Here is a 26,559-nt window from a genome sequence, read left to right as displayed (position 1 = left end):
TGTAACCTTTGTTGTGTGTGACCACTTAACAGTAAGCTAATGATTAGACAGAGATTTCCTTAAATGCCTGGAACCAGTCGGTCTCTAAGTCTTTGCCAATGCATGTTGGGGTGTGCCACTAACACTCAGCCAGGCAGCTAACTTACCTTAGCCTTACCTCCTTCCTGCACAGAGCCATCCTTGTAAGTGGGGTCATGCAGAGGAGAAACGTTAAGGCCTGCTCAGGTCTTTCCTACGTATGAGCACAGCTCTAGACTTGTGCCTGCCCTTCTAGATCCCCAGAAATATACTGGAGCTTTTCAAGCCCCTGTGAAGATCTCACTCCCTAGTTTCATCTTTTAAGCTTTTTGGTTAGTCTGTTATTTGCCCCAACTCTTACCTACCACTTCAGACAGCGACAAAGTTACAGACTTTCTATAATTGTTTTTTTGACAAACACCCCGAGAAAAAACTTTTTCCACTGGGGAGCTCTAAGTCAAGTCAAATAAAGACATCCTTGTAAGTGGGGTCCTCCAGGGGCCCCCAGGCAGGCCAGGTAATGGCACTTCTCTGGGAATAATGCTTTAAAGGAGCTATAGCCCCATTTTGGCCCCCGGTGATTGCCAGGCCCTAGTTCTTGCTGTGCTTGTGGACTGTTGGATTTCAGGGCTACTGAAGAGCTGAAGTGTGTGTGTGGGGGGGGGGGGGGGATTGGGCAAGTTAAACCTCCACAGAGCTCCCTGTTCATACCAAAATTCAGTCATTTTTCTAGGATAAACACCTTCCAGATTGTTTCAAGCTTTGTTTAATTTCCAGAATTCTTAAAAAACTGATTCTGACCGTTTTGAACAATTTTCTCATTGCTTTTATGGAGGAGAGTGTTTACAGAGGTCTTTTTTCCCCCCACCATTTTCATTGGCATTACATTTTTTAAACTGTTGCATTATATTCCATCGAGGAACTTAATATCATCTAATTTTTTTCATAATATACTTTCCCAATATATTTATACGGAAAAATTTTAAATCTCTAGAAATGTAAGAATAGTGTTAAGTACCCACATACCCTTCACCTAGATTCACCAAGTGTTAACATTTGCCATATGTTCTTTCTTTCCTCCTCTGAGAGCTGGTTGCAGATATCATGACAACTTTACCCTCAAAGAAAAGTATCTCTTAAGAACCAGGACACTCCTTTATAGCATTATAACAATATAATAATCACACTCAGAAAATTTAACAGTCACCAAATTTTAATCTATATGCCACATTCAAATCCCCCAAAGAACAATTCAGAATGCCTAGAAACACAGCACATCTCCACAGGAGCTGGAACATCAAGCAGAATCTGCTTAGCCCCTTGTCTGGCCAAGGCTGGGTGAGACGGCCACAGGCTGAGTGCTGCCTTAACGTGAGGCGCTTCCTAGAGTGCAAGGTTCCTCACCTGCTTGCGAGGGATTCACTATGGTTTTTTTCCTTGATTTTAGCAGATGAGATTATCTAAAAGTTCCTCATTTAAGAAAACAATTAAAACGAAGCAACAATTCTGCTCAAATTTCAGAAAAAAATCAAAACAAAACAGAACAAAGCCTTCTCTCCAAACTTTCTTCTGGGGCGTCCTGATAAAATCTTCCTGAGGGTACATGTCAAACAAATCCCTTCAGAGCGGCATGACATGCTGACGCACACCACGGCAAGGCAGGCTCCTGACAACACACACAAAGAAACCCTCTCTTATGTCACAATTGCATGGCAGGGCGGTATCTCATCTCTAGTACTTCGATCTCAGAGATAATCCCTCTGAAAGATGCTTTTGTGTTCTCATGACTTACCAAAGATGAACTCACAATGTAGTAAGTGTCAGCTCATGCCAATTCATCCGCCAGTTAAAAGTAAAATGATAATAATTTGCTAATACAGCAGGTTCTCAAATAAAATTGTTATGGTCAACACTGTTTCATTATAGCTTTGATGGAAAGTAATAGGAACTTAACTCCCGTTTCTATCAATCAGCCTATGGTGAAATTGGTTTTATTATACATTGTTTCACTTAGAGTCACAGAACCTCTTGCTGACTAAGTGAGGACTTACTGTACATAGCTTCAAGCAAAAGTCTAGTTCAGCCAACGTTTCTCAAAGTGGGAGCCATGGATCACCCACATCAACATGTGGAACTCACTCTAAGGGTTGGTTCCCAAGCTTCGCCTCAGGCCTATTGACTCAGAATTTCTGGGGTTGGCTCCTAGGAATGTGCAATTTTAAAAGCATTCAAGGTTATACAAAACACATTTATATTTGAGAACCAGAGCAAGGCATTAACCTGAGACTAAGTGAAGCTTAATATGGAAAACACTGGAATAAGAATCAGATATTGAGAACTGACTTGTACTGTTTTCCATGGCGGTGGCTTTTCAATATTTTGACCAAAGTCCTTACAAAGGAATATATTATATATTCTGACACAGAACACACACACACACACACACACAGAAATTTAAATTTAATGAAATATGTATCCTTACTCCTTTGATGTACTCTGATATCTTCTATCCACTCTATTTCATTTTTTTAAAACACTGGACATACCTCCCTAAATCTATTTCACTACCCTCGAATGAATCACAAACTGCAGTTTGCAAAACACTGATCTATAAGCAACCATCTGAAAAGTAAAGCTCAAGTGAGGGAGCATAAACCGAGCAAGTAAAGTATCACACATAGTCATCAAAGCAGATTTTTAAAATATATTCTTAAAATATATGCATTTAGCTGAATTTAGAACAGCATAATCACAACACTGATACCCAAATGAAATAAATTTCATTTAGAGCGATTTCAGATTTTATTACTTTCACCTAGCAATTATGGGTTTTAGGATGGAGTACATTAGAGTGAAAATTTGGTGCAATTTTAAGACTCGGAGTCCTGGAGGTTCACAGACGAGTTTCGGATCCTGGCTCTCCCACGTGTCAGAGGTAGCAGCCTGAGTAACAACCTCGCTAAGCTTCCGTTTTTTAATCTATGAAATGGAGCTAATAAAAGCATCTATCTTGTAGGGTTGCTATGAATATTAAATAAGATCATCTGCATAAATAATAATGATGATTATGATTATTCAAAGATAAGATGCATTTGGCGCGGGCTGATTTGGCTCAGTGGTTAGAGCGTCGGTCTGAGGACTGAAGGGTCCCAGGTTCGATTCCAGCCAAGGGCATGCGCCTCGGTTGCAGGCTCCATCCCTGCCCCAATCGGGGCATGTGTGGGAGGCAACCGATCGATGTGTCTCTCTCACATCGATGTTTCTCTCTCTCTCTCCCCCAACGGAAAAAAATATCCTCAGGTAAGGATTAAGAAAAAAAAAAGGTGAGTTTGAACAACTGTTATACCATCTTAAAAAAATGATAAAAGTGGTTTTAAAAGCTTCTTATGTAAGTTTTCATGTAGATTACTGTATGTACAAGTTTACTATACACCTGGCATCCTTCTCCTGGTAAACAAACACTGAGCATTTCCAGAGCCAGGCACTCTGCTAGTGCTGGAGTTACAAGAGGCGTGTGATATGGTTCCACTTATTAAGCAGCTTGAAACCCACTTAGGACAACAGAAAGAAATGTAAATACCAAATCACAGGCCAAGTGCCAATTTATCACAGGTGCAGGAAGGGAGCACAGTTCAGAGGGGAGAGGACTGGAGGTCAGGAGGAGCTCCAGGGGTGGGGACCCCCATGGGGATGGGAGGGTGGGGTCTGAGGAAGTAGAAGGGAGGGTGGAGAAAATGCCAAGCAGAAGAGAAAACCAGAGCAAGGACAAGGGGGGCCAACTATGCCCCAGTTTGGCCGGGGCAGTAAGTCATCAGGACAAGGTTAGAAGAAAGAGCCAGTCTGGGTACCAGGCTACAGTAATGGGTGATGAGAAAGGTTCCTCTGGAAGGTGTGAAATGTGTGAAATGACTCAGGCTGGCTGCAGAGGGTGGGGCATTCCTAGGGGAGGTGGTCCCATCAAAGCAACACAATGGGGGGCGTAGGACACCCTCCAAGGCACCAGTGACATCAATGCTGCGAGTACCGTATCACCAGTTAACAGAATGAGGGCATCAACACAGATAAATGGGGTTCCAACAGATTTTTCCAAAGTTCCTGTAGCACCTCTTTAAAGCGCCAATCGGTTCAGTCTCTAGCACAAAGTTCTCCGCTCTGGGTAGATTAACCTCTGGACATTTTTCAACCATTTAAGTAAACGCTCCCTGCCACTCAAATGAGGTTACTTTTCTTGTTCAGATGCTATTCATTCTTTGCTCACCAATCAACCTGCTGATTGAGAATTCAGCTTGCCAGGTAATTTGATGTGGTGAAAAGTGCCTTGATAATAAGGGTTCTCAAACATTCTAGTCATTGGAAAGGGTATTTCCCATAAAGATGTCTAAACTGGCCTGCCACTCATCCATCAGACATGTGTAAATTTGGTTATATATATATATGTATATATATATATATATATATATATATATATGTGTATATATATATATATATATATATATATATATATATGTATATATATATGTGTGTGTGTGTGTGTGTGTATATCAGCAAATGTCTGGTCATCCTTTGACGTCCTGGGAAGGTGCCAGGCCCAACAGCAGTGAGGGTCACCTGGAGAGTTATTTGAAAATACCTCGGAATGGGCAGCTGGCTGCAGTCAAGGCCTCTCGTGGTCAGCCCCTGGGGTGGACAAAGGCTCCCAATCCTGGCTGCATGTTGGAATCATCTGGGAAACTTTAAAAAGATCCACGGCCAGGCATGGATACTTTCAGAGATGTTAAAACCTATCCACGGTGCAGAGGACATGAATTCTAACAATTCATGCTCCCGATCCCTAAGCGGGGCTGAAAGGGATCCTGCAACGCATTGCAGTTGGGACATTTCTATTTCACTTGCATTTAGGATATTCAACTATTTCATTCTCTTTGATCTCCCTTCAGCAGAGGCCGTAGCTTTAAGCTGTTCCTAGTTTTAAACTCTTAACTCGCTACTGATATAAAACAGAGGTTGGCAAACTTTCTGGAAAGGACAAGAAGTAGAGAGTTTAGGCTTGGCGAGTCACACAATCGCTGTCACAACTACTCGGTTCTGCAGTTGTACCACAAAAGCCACCATAAATAATATGCAAATGAACGAGCATGCCTGCATTCCAATAAAACTGATTTATAGGAAGAAGTAGTGGGCAAAATTTGGCTAGTGGACTGCCTCAGAATGTTTGAATAAGTATAATTAGCATTCTGATCTTGTGCCCATTAATACAAAATTAGTAACAAAGCATGAAAATAAATACAAAGAGTGCCCTCGATCTTGGAATCTTATCCTTTGACTGACTGTCATCCTATTACCGTTTACCAGAAATTCAAAACAGAGGCCCTGCTTATATTTAGGCCATATGGGCCTATTCAGACTATTTCTGCCACTGAGTACTATTGACCCCCCTCCAAGCTTTACTTATGGAGAAACTACCAGTCCCCCACGCCCACCCCCAATGACTCGACTGAAACCCTGCAAACCACAGGGATGCATGGCAGTGCCATCCCACCTTCCTTGCTAGAAGAAAATTGCATAGATATTTATTAAAGAAATACTTGTATATTTATTGTGGTAGGGAAAAATCCATCTCTGCTGTTTTTGAATACATTGATCCCCCCATACAACTGATCAATGGGGTATAAATATACGACCCTAAGTCTAAAGTTGTGGTTAAATAATTTCTGTTCAACCGAGTAGATTTCATCAAGGATCCTGCCCCAGCCATCATTTCTGGCTTCCCCCTAATCTCTCAAAATGCGTAATGAATGAAGGTCAGAAGGGTAAGATCACTGGCTACATGGGTGAGATCCGAGCATAGCTGTCACTCTCAGCCTTACACGCTGTGGCTGAGATGGAGCTTACTGCATAGCTGTGCCCTCCCTGGTTCCCACTGTGTGACACAGAGACCTCGAATTTGCAGTGCTAAGAGTGAAGACATCCAGTCATGCTGAAGCCAAAAGAAGCGCATGCTCTCTACCCTTGCTGCTCAGGGCAGTATCTCAAAGTCAAAATCAACGGCCTGCACAGTGAGGACCAGTGTCAGGCAGGGTGGTCTCCCAAGGGTGCAGAACTCCCCCTACATACCACCAGCAACCAACCAATCTTGTGTGCCCCCCCCCCCAGTGTTAAGGAAAATAAGACTAAAGCAGGAGTTTCAGCCTTGGAGGTACGAGAGCTAGTTACTACGGCTCCTGATTATGGCTCCACGTCATACTTACTTGGAAGTGTTTTCGAGTATTCCCTTGACCTCGTTCATTTCTTCTTTCCCAAAGTAAACGACGGTGAGATGAATTCTCCCATCCTGCTGGATGCATGTCTCCCTAGAAAACAAAACACGTGCATCTCTGACCTGTTTTCACAGTAACAGGAAATGCTCAAGCCAATACCTATTTTGTAAAGTGCAAAGGGGCCTTAAAGTAAATTGAGTCAACTGCCAGGAGAGCAGAGATGGGCATTTCGGGCTGGCCATCACTATGACCTGTCTTTGTTTTTATCTTAGCAAGAAACAATGAAATTTAAATGTGTAGACATGGTCAATGCAAACTCACAGGCCACAGGTCCAATCTGCTAGGGGCCTAGCCTACTGGGACCTTCACTGTCATGAGAAGGCGGCTGATCCTACCCTTCTTTGTCACTTGAAGTCGAAGAAATAAAGAACACACAGATTCCATCGTACAGATGAGCAAGCTGAAGTCCAGAGAGGGTAGGACTGGAAGTCTTGTCTATGATTTTTCCCTTGTGTGCCGAACAGTCTTAAAGGCTGGATGCATAAAAGTAAAATGACATTCTTCCATTTGGGACTCTGGAAACCCTTGGTCACACCCAGTGGCGTGACTGTCCAAGAGAATGATAAGGCAGAAGCACAGTTGCAGTGTGTCCCTGCATCTCCTTCCCAAGCAGATACAGTTACCTTCACTACATCCTGCCTTCTCCTCTGTGACCCTGATTGTCCCAGGCGCCTGGCACCTCATGCTCCAGCACTGACAGCCCTCGCAGGGCCAGGCCTCCACACCCGCTTTTCCCACCAAAGCTTGTTATTTGCCATGTCCTGTTTTCTCAATGTAACCCCTCAATGTACCATGTAGCTACCCTGTAGCTACCATGGGACGATCCTCGGCGGAGCATTTACTTCATCTATACGTGTGATGTGTGTACATGTATGTGCAGATATGTGTATGTGAATTTATATGTGTAAATATATGTGTATGTAAATATGTGTTTAGGTGCACATATCTGTGCACATACGTATATATATGTGTGTGCATAATCTTTACAGGTGTTTTCTGGAAGCATGTTAATGGAAAGATTCTACTGGTGAGATAATATTTTGTGATATTTTGATATTTTGCATGTCCTTCCATTTCATTCCTTTTGTCTCTGTGTTAGCTACTTTCCTTAAGCCCCAAACAACAATCACATCATAGCTTTCCGGAAATCCGTGAGCTCTAATTGCAGAGGCCCATTTATTTGATGCATTTTATAATGACATCAAAAAGAAGTAACTGTCCTGCTCAGGTGGCTGGGAGAAATCCAAAGAAATAGAAGATATGGTTCCTGACCTCAAAAAACTTACATAAGAAATAAAATGAGCTCAAATAAAATAAGGACAATTCAGAAAGCACAGGAGAGTCTGTGGGCTGCAATGGCTGGGGCCCTGAAAGATGGACAGGGTTTAAAAAGGTAGAGAGAGGAAGCGATTCCAGGTGGGAGAAAGCGAAGGGAAGATGCTATTTACCCGGCAGGAGGCGAGCAGGGCTCACCCCTCACAGGCCGGGTCCTGAGAACCTGCTTACGGCCTGTGGGAGGGAGGGAAGAGTTGCCTGGAAGTGCAGGCTGACCACAGAGCTCCGAAGCAGGGGGGACCAAACACAGGCCCGGCCGTGACAGCGAGCTTCAGGAGGAGAGCTGCCTCGGAGCCCCAGCCCTAGGACTGAGTCATCACCTCGGGACAACAAATCCTCTGCGCACACACGGTCCCCTCCGCACACTCGCCAGGTGGAACGAAAGCGCACGCAGCACCAAGCGCCCGAAAAACTGCTTCAAAACCGTGTGCAGCTGGAGAAAATCCGCCCCAGGATCATTAGAGGGTCACCCACCAAGCCCGAATAAAGAGCATCCTCGGTTTCCCCCTAGGGACACCTCTGCTGGCATGTAAAAATCCCCTCAAAGCACTCCCTGCTTTCCAGGAGCAAGACAGACACGCTGGCCCTTTACTTCCCATTCGCCAGCTGAGGCGCCCCAAGAGGGCAAAGCAGGGTTTGTTCGGAGGGCCTCTCCAGGGCCCCTTCCATTATTCACTTACTCCTTCCTTTAGTCAACAAGCAATAACCACGCAAACACCGCCATGCTCCGGATACTCTATCGGGGGGGCTTCAAAAATGAGCAAGACGTTTCTGCTCTCCGGCTATTGCTCAGGACTGACACTGTCTACACTGCAACGAACAAGCGTGCAAGGCGAGAAGGCACATAGCACTATGGAAACATCGCTGTGTCTGAATGGTCTTGTGATGTCAGTATTTTCCAAAGAATTCTCACTAGACTCCCTCCCGAAGACATGAATGAGGAAGAGCGTGTGGGGTGACCGTGACCAGGAAGCTGTTTGTGTTCTGCGGTAATTCTCTGCACCTGGACAGACCCCCGGACTCCCTCGAGCTAACTCTGCTGTGCAGGGCACTATTCACACTGTGTCAGATTTAAAAGGAATAATCATGTATGGTCCCTGTTGGGGAACCAACCATCCAGTCTGCCTGGGTTTCTCCAGGTTTTAGCACTGAAAGTCCCCACCCCAGGAAACTCCTCAGTCCCGAGCAAACTGGGACAACGGGTCACCCTCCCTGACTCAGAGACTCCACAGTGTATTGGAAGAAATGGAGAGCTGAAGAGCTACAGTACAAGGCAGGACTGAATAACTGCAGTAAGAGTTGGGTGGTCTACAAAGGGTGTTTATCTTTTAAAGGATAATGTTTTAAATAAATTAATTTCAAAGAGTGATAATTGCATACCCATGTACCAAAAATGTGAAAAGTGGCCAAAGTCTTGCTACTAATAAATGCCCAATGAAAGGGGCATACTCTTCTGCCTTAAACATCACAAAGAGGAGGCCAAGGAAAGAGATGGAAGATTCTATTTTAGCCTCATATGGCTCCCAGCTCCAGCAACTGCCTCTAGAAGAGGAGCTGGAGAAGCAGCAGGGGTGGGGAGAGGCAGCCCAGGGGAATGGCTGGTCTGGGGGCAGACAGGAGCCCCAACTCCCACTTCAGGATCTCAGCCTGAGGAGAGCCACCGTGGACTATCTAGTCTCTCCACATCATATGGAAAGTAGAGAAGAAAGGTAGAACTAACCTAATTATGCTTTGTGAAGTAACCCCTGCAAAAAAAGGGTATACTTGGCAGAACCAAAGGACAGAGGACCATCGCATTTAGCCAAGATCCGTCATAAGGGCAGAAAGAAGAGAAGAGACAGAGAGATGCTGATAGCCAGATGCAGTATCTTATACCTGTCTCCCACTGACACACATATACCTTTAAAGATGGGGCCAAACCTTAACCTTTCTCCTCTTTGACTTGTGGGAGTTTGGGAAAGAGCTGCTAAGGCCACATATAAATGAGATAAGAGAAGTAAACAATTGGGGCTGACTGATTCTCTCTGATGTCCCAGCCCTTAACCAAAGGCCATTCTGAGAGCTGAATACTCTACCCCTCCGGGAAAAGATCCATTCACAATTAGGTGGAGCGAGCCTGGGGCAGCTCACAGACCCACCCCAGGACTCAGAAAGTGGGAACCTCCAACACTGGCTGCACAAAACCCCAGCTGAGTGCTTTCCCTCCTCTACTGGTTCTTCCAGACTACAAATGAAGTACATAGAACAATCGATACCCTGTCCTCAGAACACCGCTGGGAGTGGGACAAAACAGCTCTCAGTCAAGACACAGAGGTAGCCAAGAAGGACCCACCCCTACGTCAGAGCGAACAGTCTGGGTGGCCCTCTGTGTGCCACGCAGAAGGATGAAGCCAAACCCTGCAGCTGCCACATTTCAGGAATAACAACAGAATCCAAGTAGGAAAGAGAAGGAGAGAAGAGAGCAACAGCGCTCAGAAAGCCAGCGAAATCCCTAGTCTGAAAGAACATAGAGCTCAAACAGGAGAAAGTGGCTTCCAAATGTTTCACACTTTCTTAATAAAAATGTGAATTCAATTCTAAGAAGTTTAAAGAGATGACAGAAACAGCACTGGCACATTCCATGCTCAGAAAATACACTGATGAACAAAAGAAACAGAAGTAATAATTTAAAATACCAAGGTACAGAACAGACATATCTGAAAACCAAATGCCTCGCATAAAGGAAAGGTATACAGAAAGCAGATAAAAGACAAAGGCATTAAACAATAGAGAGAAGCTTAAAAATTTGAGAACACCTGAGAATATACAATTATATTCTCTGCAAAGCAGAGAATCCAACAAACAAAGCAGGACAAATACTCAAAATCAGAACAGCAAAAAAAGTTCCCCGAAATAGAAGAATCCGCACAGCAAAACAGGAAACTGAAATGCAGGAAAACCTCAGAGAGAACAGACACTGAGCTGAGATGTATCCTGACTCAGTTACTATGATTCAAAACTAAAAAAGGAACCCTTTGGACATTCAAGCAAACAAGTAAGTCATTTTCAGAAGAGACACAATAAAATTGTCCTTACGCTCCTTCATGGTACCATTAGATGCTAGAAGGTGTACAAAGTCCTGGGGGGGAGAAGTGACCCCCAAGAATTTTAAGTCCGGCCAAGTCATACTTAAAGTATCAAGCTAATAAGTACACATTCTATTCTCAAGAACTTATGATCCTTCTTGAAAGAATTTCTTCACCGTGAAATATTGCCAACCAAGGCCTCGGGAATGAAGAAGCTATTGTCAGAGGACTGCTAATGAAAACACTAAATTCATGTTTAAGTATAAGAATTGTGGTTATAAAACAGAATGTAAAGGTTGCAAACTCCAACAAGGTAAAAATAACAGATAACTAACAAAATTGGAAAATAGGACAGAGGAGAGGGAGAAAGTGCAACTGATGATTTCCTCTTCTTATTGTAATTTTTTAATCAACCCAGACTAAAATTAAAATGTGCAGTAAAAAATACATAACTCCAATCTCCTCTGTTTTGCAAAGTCACTTTTGTAACGTTAGAGGGATCTCTTAGGAACCAATATCTCCAATGGTTGAGATAAAGATCAGCAATTTCTTCTGTTGTATTTCAGATTCTCTTCTATAAATTTAAGGTAAAATTTAATTCTTTAATTAAAAATAGAATATATAGTATATCTCATGTTGTACTAAATTATTCCTAGCTAGCAAGTTATTCTTATATCTGCAAATACACAAAGAAAGGTGTTTAGAACAGTATTCAATTAATATTAAAAATGATTAATTTTAGGAGGCAGGGTCAGGAGTGAATTTTGAAATAACTTAGTGCTTGGGTTCTATATTGTTTGAATGTCTTATAATAGCCATGTATCACTTTTACAAACAAGAAAGTCATGTTTAAATTATAAAAGCCAAGAAAACTGTCATTGAATTTTTAAACAAAATATATGGTACCTATATAAAAAGTTATAAAACAGAAAGATTCCAAAAGAAGGAAATAAATTACTCATCGTGTGATCTGCAGTGCCTGTCACAGTTAATAATCTCCAGTCCGGGAATGGAAGGAACTTCATAAAGGCAACATCAAATATTTAATAAACAGCCCCTTATGTTTTCTCCAAATACTTTTTATGGTCATATTAATTGCATTTAAATATTCAATTGACCGGAGTTGACTTTGGGTTTTGGTGTGAAGTAAGAATTAAATTTTCTGTTTAATTAGCTGTGCTAAAGCCATGCACTAAACAATCTATCCTCTGCTGGCGGGCTGGCAATGCCACCTTTACTGAGCTCTGACACAGAATTAGACCACCTCATGTTTCAGTACCATCGCTCATCTCACCTTTTCAGAGACCTCAATACACTCAAGAAACCCTGGACTATAGAGCAAACTCCCCACTTGGGCTTCTGCTCAAGAGTCCTCTGTCCTGGGAAGCCTTTCTGTGTCCCACTGTCCCTTGTGTCTATTTCTGTTGTAGCTTCCAGCTTCATATGAGTAGATTTACTCTCCATGAAGGCAGGTGCTACATCCCCAACTCATCTTCTCCGCCTTGCATTTGGTGGAGTGTCTGGCATTCACACAGGCCCTCCACATATCCCACCCACATAACAGGTCTTCCCACCCACCCTCTCCTGCCTACATGCAGCAATGGGCATCTTGAGAGTGAGTCAAAAAAAAGGCCCGAGGACTTTTGTTTGTTTTTAAAATGTATTAACTAAAATTTCATTTCACCATTTCAATTTTGGTGACTTGTGAGCTAAATTTTACTTTTTTCAACAATATTTCCCTTCTAGGCGTATTTCTATTGTTAATTACTTACAATACTCACAGAACTAAAGTGATACATATCTTACATATATGGCATTTTTTATATACGCCAGTCAAAGATATCTTGCTATTCCAGGCCCCAGAGTCCTACGCGAGGGACTTGGCCCTTCACTGAGCAAATATTTCTTTAGCACAAGCACGACCTTACCAAACCCAGCGCACTCAGACTGGCCGATGTGCTGAAGCAAACCTCAGGGCCCTTAATCTGGCAAGTGCTAGGCAGCTTCCTGGCCAAAGGAACCTACTATGAGCGAGTCCTAGAAATGGGCACACCAGCTGCTGGCAGTAATGATTTGACTTAATGCCTAGTACCAAGCACAGGCTCAGTCCTTCTAAGGATGTAATGCTTAACCAACCAGCAGCACCCTGCCATTCCAGAGAGAACATAGAAACACCAAAGGAAGGCTGACAGAAGCCAACGCTGCATACACTTCAGTAATGGAGCCAGAAGAATGTGGCTGTCAAGTGATGGTGCCCACACGGGTGTCCTACAGACTGGGGACAGGTGCAAGGATCAGTCCACCCTACTCCACCTGATATCACAGAAAAGACAAAGGGAGCTATGATCACTTTCTTCAAATATCTGAAATGCTATGATGTTTAAGAGGAAATGGATTTATTTGTTCAGTCCTTTCTTCAGAGGCTAGAACTGGGTAGAAATTACAGGGAGGTGGGACTTCAGGTCCTAATAAAAGTGAGCTTTCTATCTAGAGCTGGTCAACACAGAGGCAGCCTACCTTGTACATACACAGTGCATAGAAAAACCATATGTCAGGAATGCTCTCAAGGGATTCTGAACTAAGGGAGAATTAGACCAAATGACCTCCAAAGGTCTCTTCTAAGACCACTGGATTCTGACCTTAAAATTTAATTAGAAAAGGGTTACTCTTCAAACGTAAAAATTTTTTTAAAAAGTGCATCCATTACCCAGAATTTTAAGAAGTATCAACCATACCCTTATACGGAGCGTTACTGGCTTTTAATAATGTGAATTTAATGATAAAAGATTAAAAATAAGTTTGATCTTCCAAGATTTATAATTAGACACTTATGACTTGCTATCTTTAAAACAAGCTGGCTAAGTGAGTTAGCCGATTAACCTCTACCAGTAAGTGAATGTTAGTCAAATAGCTTACAAGCTCCAACACTGCACAAGGCCTTAAAGACACGCGAGCAACAACGACATTCCTGCATCTGAAAATAAAACCCCACTTAATTGTCTTGAGTAGCCACAGAAATGAGTTCCTGGAAACTTCTTGGCACAATTCTAAATTTAATCTCTGAGGAAACGTAGATTAGAATAAAAAATAGATTCTGATTCAATCTATTCCGGCCGCTGCTCGAGCAGAGCAAGCAGAGCCTCCAGCACAAGTCCACGGCCCACCCTGCTGGTGCAATAGCATGGCCCCTGCTGTCCCCAAACCTGAGCCCAAACTCAAGTCAGAGTTGAACACAGCAGGCAGGAGGCCATCTCTGTAGATCTGATGAAACCTAGTCCTTCCTACGTTTCCCTTCTGAAGGTAAATCTGCTTATCTGGCAGTGTTCTAATTGCTTTAGGGAAAGGCAAACACAAACAAGAACGTTGATATGAAGAAAACAGAGTCTGACAAGAAGAGAAAGGAGCCTTTGTACCTGGCTGGGGAAAGGAGGGAGATGCCGGCAACTTTTATCAGCGTTTCACACAACCGCGTGGAGGAAGATAAAGAGGTGCAAACACACAAACCTGAAATTCTGCATGAACTGGCGGAACTTGTCCACCCTCTTTGCCAGCGGCACGATGATGTTGATGAGCGTGTTGGCCATGCTGAGTCTTTCCTTTTTGACCTTCATGATGGGGCCAAACGGCCGAAACAAGACAAGGCGCCTGAATTCATGCTTGTGGTCCCCTTTGAACGTGAGCTCGTACAAAGTGCCTTTACCCTTTTCTGTGCGGTAGATCCCTGTTAACAGAAATATAAGAAAAGACAGTGCTTTTTTAATAGCCGAGGCCTAGCACAAAATGCCCTTTAAAAAAAACAAAATACAGATTAAATTAAGATTAAATCTCTATACCTAAAAATCGTGAGAAAACTCAAAATGCTCCCACTTAAAAAAATCCCCAAAGAAATCAAAATAGCATTGATTTAAAAATCATAGTTATGAAAACTTCATAAAAACATGGGGGGAAGTTTGTAGAGTTGGATATGAAGCTATATTTAGCGGCATTAAAGAAAGAACTATAAGGAAATATGTCAAAATAAGATTGGCTATGATGCGGAGTGGGGTGTATTTTTTCTTTTCTGCTGCTATCTGCATTTCCTGCAATATGATTAGATAAATATAATTATATTTATTTAACTTAAATACTGCATTCATATTCTCTCTTAAAACTTATATCCATTTCAGATGAACTGACCATAGTGGTCTATTTGAAGTAACAGGGCCAGTGCTGTGAGTCACGTGGTGCTCTGGAAGCTGCTAGAAGCATTAAAGCAGAAAACACTTAACTACCCAGGACCGCGGCAGGCACACATCTTACTTAATTTCATACCATCCTTCCTACCTGAGAAGCAGCATAGCTCAGTGCTCCAGAGCAAGTCTATTTATGGACACCCCCCCCCAACCCGTGTTCCACCCCATGTCACTGGTACTCAAACTCTACACAGTCTCACTTGTCAGGTTGGAGATACGACCTAGCATCTCAGCTCAACTCTCAGGGTGAGCCTCCCTCCCGCGGGCCTGGCCCGACAGAACCCCCCAAGGAGTGAGCACAGGATCCCAGGCGCCTATGCCCCACTGCCTTCCCAGCACCACCGGTATTGTGAAGTTTTTCCTATAGTTAAAAAAAAAAAGTCAAATTCAACAAATCCCCAGATAAGCTCCCCCTCTCTTATCTTGGATTTGCCATGTTTTCCATTCCACATCCCTTCCTTCCCCTGAATCCCCACGTTAGCTAGAAAGCTCCTCCCAGTCGCTGAGTAGCCACGGGAGTAAATTTCCAGGGAAGGTATCAGCCTGGGGTCGGTTACAGTTCTCCAGGCCTCTCTCTGCTTCGCCACTCCGCTCCCCCTTTTCTTTTGTGGGAACTACAGGTCTTCTTTACGAGCACGGCCAAGTTCTCGTCTCTGCTCTCTGTCTCATAGGTGCTTTTCATCTTACAGCCCCGGTTGTACAGCTCCTTGATCCTGTTCAAAGTTTGGATCTCCTGTGGGTGTGACAGAGAGGACTTGGGGACAGTGAATTTTCCGTGTCATTTCTCACAGCTGTCCCATGGATAGTGTCATCTCTCCAGCTGTCCCACATGCCTGTCTGGAGATGAAACTGCCATCCACCGGCAGTGAGCACGATGACTGGGGGCCTGGTGCACAGTTAGAGAGACTGGGTCCTCTTCTGAAGCCCTCATCGCGTCCTTGGGTGACAGGCAGACAGCCCTCAAAGTCAGGGAAGCTGAGAGTTTTGCGGAGAGGAGACCCTGTCGGAATAGAATTCAGAGTCCCTGCAGGGGCCCTTCATGGAAGAAAGGAGGAGCTTCGTTTCTTAGGAAGCTCAAAGGACCCCTGTGAAAATGTGAAGCGGTTCCCTTTCAAGCCTGTTCATTCTCTCGGGCAACTAGTGCTCACTGAGGAAACAGGCTCTACCCCCACCGCTAACCCGTCTACACAGCTGGATAAACCCCCAGCTCCCAGGGTCCGAATAAGCCTGGGCTGAGTCCGAAAGGAGCCACGTTCACCCGGCAACAGCGTATCCGCACAACTGGAGCAGGCCCGCCGGGCTGGCGGCTGCATCTTGTCAAACTTCTGTTATTCACGTCCCGCAGGCGTACCCGGTACCCTCTCCACACAGCAGTGCACGTGGAAAAGGCTGCTGACAGTTCAACGTGCAGATAAAAATGTACGTGGGCCAGGGATTGATTGTTTTTTTAAAAACGGACTCATTTTCTCTCTCAGCACCAGGATAAGAATCATTAATTTTTAAAATCTAAGTCCACAGATTTGAAAATACAGGTAGAAATATACACGAACCTGTCTCAAGAGATGGACATCTACTTATTTATAAAGAACCCAGAGAATGTAACAGTTCTTCTGAATGATGATGATTCTTATACCCATGTCAGAGCGGCTGCTGGCGTGACAGGCGGCCACCTCTGTTAGCGGTCTCCGGGCGTGGCACTCCCCACCATCCGGAGGCCAGGACACCCAGGCTAATCTTGCAGCCATGACTTCCGCTGCTTTCTCATGGTCCTCCACATCCTATGCCCTGAAACACTTATTACGTCAGCTTTTTAGCATATTTCCCCACACTCTGCCTAATTAAATTAATTATGGCGTATAAATCTGCTTTTAGATCCCTTCATTCTATTTTAAATAAGTTATTTAAAACTCTCTTGCAACCTATGTCCACTAAAACCCACACGCAGCCATCTGCCCGCTACACCCACAGGCACACGTGGACACAAACAGCACTCTCAGTCTGCCTGGAACGCAAAGGACAGCACCTAACTGGACCCCTGCGCCTTCTAGAACGCTTCAGTGCCGGAAACACCGAAGGACTGAGAGAAAGGGGCAGAAGCATTCTGAGGCAGGAATGGTTTTCCACCGATAAGCTGGCCTATGCAATAGTGAATGCAGAGCAAACTGACCACACAAACACCCTCCTTGTAATATTTTGTAGGATCCTATCATTTTTATGCACTACGCAAACTGAAGATCAAAATAAGAGCTTTGGAGCTAGCTTAAATTTTGGTTTAGACACCCTAACTGGCACCCTCTTTTCCCTTCATACTTTGAGTTTGGTGTTTCTACCACCTGTGCGAGCACCCTAATGCTTGTCTTGTCCTACTCAAGGGGGCCAGGCCCTGGGATGGCCAACTAGGCAGGGACACTTCCAGGTATCCAAGATCCAGCTTCACTGTCTGCTGCAAAGGTCTATGCCTTTGGTAGACAGGGAGCTAACAGGAGGCAGGCCCCTCTCTACATCCTGTCTCCACACTGGTCCGCAGAAATCACGAGGCCAAGGAGACAGCACTCCTGACACTTCCATCCTGATCCCTCGTCCACAGGAGTGTGCAGTGTGCATGGCTTGTGGCCAATGCTGCACCGCTGAGCCCAGAAGGGTCTCCACTTTCATTACTGCCTTTCCTAGCTCCCTACGTGGGGCCTAGGTCTCCCAGCTGGATCACTGCCACCTTGTGCTGACCCATGTTCCACTCCCAGGGCCCAGTGCATCCTGCACTTTTCCTTTGACCCCTAGCCTTCCTGTAGTACCCCTATAATAATGCTTTTCCCATAGCTCAGGAGCCCTCATCAGCTTCCCAAAGCCTATAGAACAAATTACCAATACCATGGCCAGCTTTTAAGATCTTCTGTAATCTGACCCCAATCTACTGTCCTAACTGTAGGTCTTACCCACACCTCACATAAAATCTGGGCTCCAGTCAAGCTGGTTTATACTGAGCACAAACAACCACTCTTCCCCCAGGAGACATGGGAACCCTCTTGTATTGCTGGTGGGAATATAAAACAGTGCAGCTTCTGTGGAAAACAATTCGGCGGTTCCTCAAAAAGTTAAACACAGAATTATCGTATGATGTAGCAATTCCACTTCTAGGTATGTACCCAAAAGAAATGAAAACAGAGACTCGAAAAGATACTTGTATACGCATGTTCACGGCAGCATTCCTCACAAAAGCCAAGAGATGGAAACGACCCAAACCTCACCAATAGATGAACGGATAAACAGAGCATGGATTATATCTACAACGGAGTATTACTCAGCCTCAAAAAGGAATGGAATTCTGATCACACTACAGCATGATGAACCTTGAAAACATGTGCTAAGTGGAAAAAAAGTCACAAAAGGACAAGTATTGTAGGATTCCACTTACATGAGGTACTGGAACAGTCAAACTCATAGAGACAGAAAGTAGACTGGTAGTCACCAGGGGCTGGGAGGAGCAGGGAATGGGCAGTTAGTGTTTCATGGGCACAGAGTTCCTATTTGACATGATGAAAAGTTCTAGAAATGGTACTGGCAATGGTTACACAACAGTGTAAATGTGCTTCATGGCAGGAAACTGTACACTTAAAAAAGGTTAAGATGGTAAATGTTACGTTACGTGTGTTTTACCACAGTAACTGCTCTCCTCTGAAAAGGCCTGGTACTTTCCCACACACCTGTCCGGCCTTCCACCCTCCTAAATCTGCCCTCCTCCTCTGGGAAGATGCCGTGACACTCTCAATCCAAAGTACTCGTTCAGTCCTCCAGACACTTTGGTCTAAGAGCTTCCAAACTCTTCTTTGCTGAACTATGTTTTTGGAACATGAAACATGAAAGGACATCATCTAAACCAGCCTTCTCATTTTACAGAGGAGCAAACTGAGACCCAGGGATGCGGTTTGTCTGCGTTCACCAAATGTGTTTTAATGACTGACTGGAGCAAACCCCTGTTCATGGATTCCTCCTTAGAGGTCACTTTCATATGCAGCATTAATAATGCAGAGTATAGAAAAGCAGGGGCATAAAAAACAGAAGTCAGAATGAACAACAGAATGTCTGCAGTAAAGTCTTATTTCATTTACCCACAGATAATCTTTATATCCACCCTTAGGGCTTTTCTTTTACTTTAACACACAATAGTAACAGTTGCCAAACAAAAATCATCTGAATTGACAATCTATAAGACATTTTGAAAGGAGGTGTTTTCATGAAAAATATATTTATATTGCTAATAAGAAAAAAATGAGTATATAAGAAAAGAAAATCTATAACAGGCAGAAATGCAGACAGTGGTGTACAGTGAAGTCACCTCCTGACAGCAGGGGAGAAGGCAGAACATCATTTTAAAAAGAATTTTAAATGTTTGAGATTATTTACTATAAAGAAAAAACACTCCACCCACGTAAATTGCTTTTGAAATATCACAAAGAGCATATACCTACTCACTCTGTTACTGCAAGAGCACATTATCATCACCCTGTTCAAGGAGGGAAACACGTAAAATACTTAAGACTTTACTCCAAAATGATAATTCAGTTATCTAGAAAATTCTGCTTAGATGGAATATCTCATTCCCAGACCACACGAGATAAATGAGACATCCTTACAGTGCCATCTGTTGACAGCTCTAGTTTCTTAGAGAAAGTAGTTGACATTTGACATTTGTGAAGAGAGATGTCCTAGGACTGCCAAATGCTCAGATACCATAATGTAAATAATTTTCTTCCCATAAAAAAAAACACAAAAAAAAGTAACCACTTTAAAGTGTTTGCTCATCTGCAGGGTTACAGATATGTCTGGGCCCACCTTGCTTTCTCAGGCATCACAGAGCACTGTCTACAGCAGCTTCTGGGCAGGCCCTGATTCAAGTTTATCACTGTTTTCAACTTTTACTAAATGTTTCTTTCATTTGCTAAGAAGTGGTTGCACTGACTGATGTCCTTACTGAAACAACTCATGAAGCACTTCTCTTATTTCCATTTATTGCACTTGGTACATATTTATTTACATCACAGATCCAGGCAGACAAATGCAACACTTGGGTCTTAATCAGGAATTTCTAGGGGCCTCACTTACCTAGAGCTCCTCCTTACTTCATCACTAGTACTAACAGCTGACTTTCTTTCCAGATCATTTTCCCCACAAAACTCCAGCTTACCTGTCACTCCACGAAAGCTGTTGGTATTTGACAATACGTAGGAAGCAAATGAGTATATGACAGCTGTGCAGCAGTGGGCTGGGCTCCTCACCAGGTAACCCACCAGCCTCCCATGATTCATGTTCACTTGACATGGCTACTGTTTTTATCCTTACCGATTTTTCTTATGGCTATTATTTACTTTGGATTGTGTTCTATATTAGAGACATAAAGATGAACATTATAAAATCACTGTGCTTTCAGAATTCACATTCTAGAGAGGAAGGCAGGTAGGTAAACAAAGCAGCCATAAATAATATGAGAAGCACCTATGAGAGTCTATGCAAGGTGTAAGGGAAGAGAAAGGAGGGTGTTTCCACTTGCTGGAGGGTATGGACAGTTTGATCTCGAAGATATTTCAGCCGAACTGGAGACTGAGTGGGTGTTCACCAAGGCTACAGAATCAGAGAGGGCATTCTATGGAAGATAACAGCATAAGCAAAGACACTGAGCAAGCAAAACAAACAAAACCCAACTTGTCATGTCTGGCAAACTTCGGCAAGGCTGGGGTGCAAAAGGTAGGTGTGGGAGAGAGGTGGGAGGTGAGGCTGGCAAGTCAGGCAGGGCACATCATGCCAGCCCACGAAGTCACCCTCACAGTCCTGGAGCTCAGGGGAGCATGCTAGGCCTTTAACAGGAACAAGACAAGATCATTTCATTATTATCACGTCACAGTGGTGTGGAGCGTGAATGGATGGCAGGGAATGAGATCACAGGGCAATGAGGAAAGAACCACATTGATTCAGCAAGAAACGACAGGCAGTGGAGGTGAAGAGGAAGAGCTTGGGAGAAGTGGGTTAGAAATGAGATGGCAGGTGAGGGACAGGGAGAAGGGTAGTGAGACTCCAGTTACAGGTAAGAAAAGGGATATGGGTTAAGCTTTGGATACGCTGATTTGAGGAGCTAAATGGGGAGGTCTGAAGCTCAGCAGATAGGCCTTTTTCAGACAGAGTTAGATGTCCACAGCGTATAAGGTGTAACTGTGGGTATGGGTCAGACCACCCAGGAAGTCTGTAGAATGAGAAGAGGGAGCCCAGGGCGCAGGCCTGGGGTAGCCTGACCATGCAGATGCCGAGTGTGCAGGTTTGCCACGGAGACAGAGACAGAGAGGCCCGTGGCGATGAGAGAAGTACAGAGAGGCAGGACAGAGCAGCAGGGAGGCCACCCCCACCGGTGACGAGGGGCGGCTCAACAGTGCAGCTGTTACATCCCGGTTAAGTACAGTGAGGACAAATGGGCCACTGGATAGCAAGCAGATCACTGGTGACCTTACCGATAATGGTTCCAGATGAGTGACAGGGATGAAGCCAGATCTGAAAGATGTTGTGAGACGCAGTGGCAGAAGTTGAGAAAGCACTTTTCTTTCATTTCCTTTAATCAAGTTCATTCCTGCCTCAGGACCTTTGCTCGCTCTCGGTCACCTCTTTCACATTACCCTGTTTTCACTGCACATTAGCTGAATGTGTTTACTTGCCCACTTATCTATTACCGTTCCCTCCACTAGAAGGTAAGCTCCATGAAAACCAGAAATCTGTTTCTGCAAACCTAATAAATACCTGCTGCGAGGAACAGGAGGAAGCAGGGGAGGGAGAGAAGCAGGTGTCTGAGTAAGAAGAGAATGAATGCAGCAGAGCAGTAGCCGGAGGAACTTACAGAGTTAACAGCGCTTTCTGGAAGGGGTGCAGGAGAAGCAACTCCGTAGGGGAGAGGAGGGAACAAACAGAAACAGACAATGAGGATGGGGGAAGGAAGGAGATAATGAGGTGGGTGGAGCCTACAACCCAGGGCTTGGTCTTGGATAGAGAAGGGTCACCTATCTCCCAAAGCAGGTCAGGAGGAGAGCGGGGTACAGATAGTGCAGGTTTGAGGCAAGGAGCCAAAGGAGCTCTTGAGAACGAATGCTGATCATTTATCCGGGAAGCAGGAGGAAGGCAGCATTGAGAGGGCCAGGTTCAGGCTGGGGTACAGGCTTGGAGAGCAGTAAACAGGACGGGGGTGGTGACAGTGGAGACTGCGAGGCGGGGTGGGGAAAGGCTGGGGAAAGAAAATACTAAATAGCACAAGGGGAGGCCGGGCTGGAGATCATGCATTTGCACTGATATCCGTATGTACATCCAGTGACTCTGCTCCAGCAGCAGGAAGAACCGGGAAAGGAAGAGAAAAGACAGTGACTCCTGATCTAGGCCTGGGCTCTGCGGGACAAGTGTGGAGGGCCAGGGAGTTGGGTGCTGGTAAGAAAGTGGCTGAAGGAAAATATTATGGGGTCCAGGAGAGAGAGGAGTAAAGCCTAAGGGAAGGCAGGATCAAAGGACATGAAATGGGTCAAAGGGAGAAAAAACAATGAAGGGACCAAAGTCCGAAGCAATAACAGAAGGCATGGGAGAAGACGGGCTTCTGAGGATGCTTAAGTTCAATGAGAAAGTGGGCTCAGCCCGGCCAAGGGGGGCTCAGCAGTTGAGCATCAACCTAGGATCCAGGAGTACACAGTTCGAGTCCCGGTCAGGGCACGTGCCCGGGTTGCAGGCTCGATCCCCAGTAGGGGGCGTGCAGGAGGCAGCCGATCAACGACTCTCATCATCGATGTTTCTGTCTCTCTCTCCCTCTCCCTTCCTCTCTCTGAGATCAATAAAGACATATTTAAAAGAAAAAAAAGTGGGCTCTTCCAGGAGATGACCAGGCGCTGGGAATCAGGCCTCCACATGTCCTCTCCCTCAAGGCACTTGTGCTGATGAGACCAGACAATGTGCTGCTCGAACCCCAACTGCACAGATCTCTTTTTCACCCCAAGTTATTCTTCAAGGACTGTTGGCTTCTGACGAAGAAATGACAGCTCCATCTCCTTCCATAACCTTACTTTAAGAAACCAACAGTGAAAATGTGCACAGACTAGGCGCCTACCTGGACTAACCGGAGTTTCAGGGGCTAGACAGAGGGGCAGGGGGCCTAAGGTAGTGGCGAGTTCAGCAGGGATCCAGAACAAACATCCGAGGACGGGAAGTCCGAGCAGCCACTGTCAGGGCGCGTTTCCGAACAGCTGCGGGGCTTCCTCTCCAAACACTGTGAGACAGTATATCCAGGATGTTGTTGAAAAGCAGAAAATTCAGATAGAGGCAGCAGGAACAAGCAAGGTCAAAGAGCAAGGAACGTGTGTCCACACCATTGTCTTTGGCTAACCACTGAGCTCGTCCGTGCACAACTGCTTAAGCAACTTGTCACCAAAATAAAGGACAAACAGCCTAACTATTTCTATTACCCCACCTCATGTCTGTTTCTCAAACCACGTTCTCAAATGTCATCTTAATTCTAAACAGCCTTCCAAAGAAGTAAGCCATCTACCTATTTCCTTTTACAGATGGATGAATTGGGGCCTCTATATAAGTTAAATAAGTAACCTGTGCAAGGTTACAAATTATACACTCACAGAGTGATGGGCATAATGACTGAATTGAAGAGCATGTCATGGTAAAGCTCTTTAAAGGTAAATTAACTTTACAGCAAAAGAATCTTTATAACTCTCTGTTCTTCTTATCTTTCTGAGACTGACTTTTTTTTTTTTAATATATCTTTATTGATTTCAGAGAGAGGAAAGGAGAGGGAAGAGAGAGAGACAGAAACATCAATGATGAGAGAGTCATTGATCGAGCCCACAATTCCCGGGCATGTGCCCTGACCCAGAATCGAACCCCGATCGCCTGGATCCCAGGTCGACGCTCAACCGCTGAGCCACGCCCGGCCGGGCGAGACTGACATTTGAAGGCAGAAAAACACCAATAAAGATTCTTCAGAAAGCTAATCAGCTTTCCAAGGTGTACCAGAAAAGTCAGTCTTAAAACTTGCCTTTGAAAATTAAGATAATACTTTATTGATTGAGTCACTGACATCAATTTCCTCACCTTCAAAAAGTGGGACTAATAATAATAATACCTATTTCTTCATAGGGCCATTGAGAAGATTAAATAAATTAATTCATGTAAACATGCAAGCCTGGTATATGGGAGGGACTCAGTGATGTCAGCAGTGGCAATAACGGTAACAACTGTCACTGCTGTTATTATGTTTTCATTCTATTTTGCTTCATTAGCCATTTAATGTATTACTGGTCTTGGTCAGACAGGTTACAGCTTACAGACAATGAATGACATTAAATATGCTTGGAAGCTGAATCCAATCACTCATTTTTTTAAAGCTGTCACTGTGGAACCAGACATGGGAGGGTTCTTGATATTCTGGTAAAGAGCCTGGTGATATACAAATTAGCATATATTATATTTGATTCTCAGTAATTTTTTAGCAATATTGCAATAAGATTTGTTTGGCTGTTGCTTCAGAAACCATTTTTTTTTGGCTAACAACAACAGGAATGTACTGTCTCCACTCTGGAGGCCAGAAATCCGAGACAAGGTGTAGGAAGGGTTCGTTTCTTTTTTTTTTTTAACTGAATTTATTGGGATGGTGTTGGTTAATTACATAGTTTCCAGGTGTACAGTTCTATAATACATCACCTGCATACTGTATTGTGTGCTCAACACCCCAAGTCAAGTCTCCTTCCATCACCATTTATCCCCACTTTACCCTCTCCTCCCTCCCCCATCCACCTTTCCCTCTTGTAATCACTATATTGTTGTTGTCTGTGTCTATGAGTCTTTTTTAACTTTGCTTAATCCCTTCACCCTTTCCACCCAGACCTCAACCCTTTTCCCCTCTGGCAACTGTCAGTGTTTTCTGTATCTGTAAGTCTGTTTCTATTTTGTTTGTTAGTTTATTTTGTTCACTAGTTTCCACAAATATGTGAAATCATATGGTACTCGTCTTTCCCTAAGTATTATGCTTATTTCACTTAGCATGATACTCTCCAGGTCCATCCACGCTGTTGCAAAAGGTAAGATTTCTTCTTTTTATGGCTAAGTAGTATTCCATTGTGTAAATGTACCACAGTTTTTTTTATCCACACATCTACTGATGGGCACCTGGGCTGCTTCCAAATCTTCGCTATTATAAATAATGCTGAAATGAACATAGGGGTGCATATATGCTTACATATTTGCCGATACATCTAACAAGGGCTTGATATCCAAAATTTATCAGGAACGTATAAAACTCAACACCAAAAAGACAAACAATCCAATTAAGAAATGGACAAAGGACCTGAAAATCACCTCTCCAAAGACAGACATACAGATGACCAATAGACATATGAAAATATGCTCAATGTCATTAATTATCAGAGAAATGCAAATTAAAACCACAATGAGGTATCACCTCACACCTGTCAGAATGGCTGCCATCAATAAATCAACAAACAAGTGCTGGCGAGGGTGTGGAGAAAGGGACCCCTCGTGCACTGTTGGTGGGGATGCAGACTGGTGCAGCCACTGTGGGAAGTGGTGTGAAGTTTCCTCAAAAAATTAAAAATGGAGCTGCCTTATGACCCAGCAATTCCACTTCTGGGGATATATCCAAAGAAATCTGAAACACTAATCCGGGAAACCCCTTTTTAATATATAATATCAATGGGAATTTTCAAATTGTTGATCCCATTGCCCTTTATTGGGTACTATGACCTTTTATCTCACTACACCACCCGCTCGTACTGCTTAGGATAACTTGCACCATATCACACCTACACCCGCCCCCCAATCATTAACATCACTAGGACAGCCTTCTTCCCAGTGCCAGCCATGCCCAATCTCCTGGCCATTCCTGACAGCCTCTGTTGCTTGACCAACACCTATGCCAGAGGCTCAGGTCTAACCCTGACTCTGCCATTGACTTTACCACCTTAAACAAGATATTTAATGACTCTGGGTTCCTGCATCCTAGTCTTAAAAATCAAGTCACAGTGTACATTGAAAGCACTAATTGCTTTGTGCTTCAAGGAAAGTAATAAGTGGCATCTCTTATAGGCATTTATTTTATTTGATTAACTCATCTAATTAGTCACTAGTAAGAATTCATTTTAATAAGTCAGACAAAGACAACTACCATATGATTTCACTTATATGTGAAATTTAAAGAACAAAATAAACAAACAATACAGAAACAGATTCACAGATATAGAGAACAAACTGATGGTTGCCAGACGGGAAGAGGGTTGGGGGTTTGGGTGACAAAGGGGAAGGGATCAAGAAGTACAAATTGGCAGTTACATAGTCATGGGGATGTAAAGTACAGCACAGTCAATAATATTGTAATAACTATGTATAGTGTCAGGTGGGCACTAGACTTATAGGAGGATCACTTTATAAATAATATAAATATCTAACCACTATGCTGTACACTGAAACGAATATAAAATAATATTGAAGGTCAGCTATAATTGAAAAAAATGTTTTTAAAGAATTCATTTTATTTTTTTTAAAAATATATATCTT

General features: G+C 43.8%; 1 protein-coding gene across 11 annotated transcripts in view; it reads right to left on the bottom strand.

Annotated features, from left to right (window-relative positions):
* CSGALNACT1 (chondroitin sulfate N-acetylgalactosaminyltransferase 1) overlaps positions 1 to 26,559 on the bottom strand; it is a 268,054-nt gene that overhangs the window by 20,554 nt on the left and 220,941 nt on the right. For all 11 annotated transcript variants that reach the window (XM_081128079.1, XM_081128070.1, XM_081128078.1 and 8 more), the window contains 2 exons: positions 14,240 to 14,456; positions 6,267 to 6,368 (listed from right to left, as the gene is read on the bottom strand). In XM_081128079.1, coding sequence (XP_080984205.1) covers positions 6,267 to 6,368; positions 14,240 to 14,456 — 319 coding nt within the window. The remainder of the gene's footprint in view (positions 1 to 6,266; positions 6,369 to 14,239; positions 14,457 to 26,559) is intronic.

Source organism: Miniopterus schreibersii (genome assembly GCF_964146895.1).
Source record: "Miniopterus schreibersii genome assembly, chromosome: 2".
Lineage (NCBI taxonomy): Eukaryota > Metazoa > Chordata > Mammalia > Chiroptera > Miniopteridae > Miniopterus > Miniopterus schreibersii.
The sequence above is the reverse complement of the archived record's forward strand: the minus strand, read 5'-3'. Positions and strand labels throughout refer to the sequence as shown.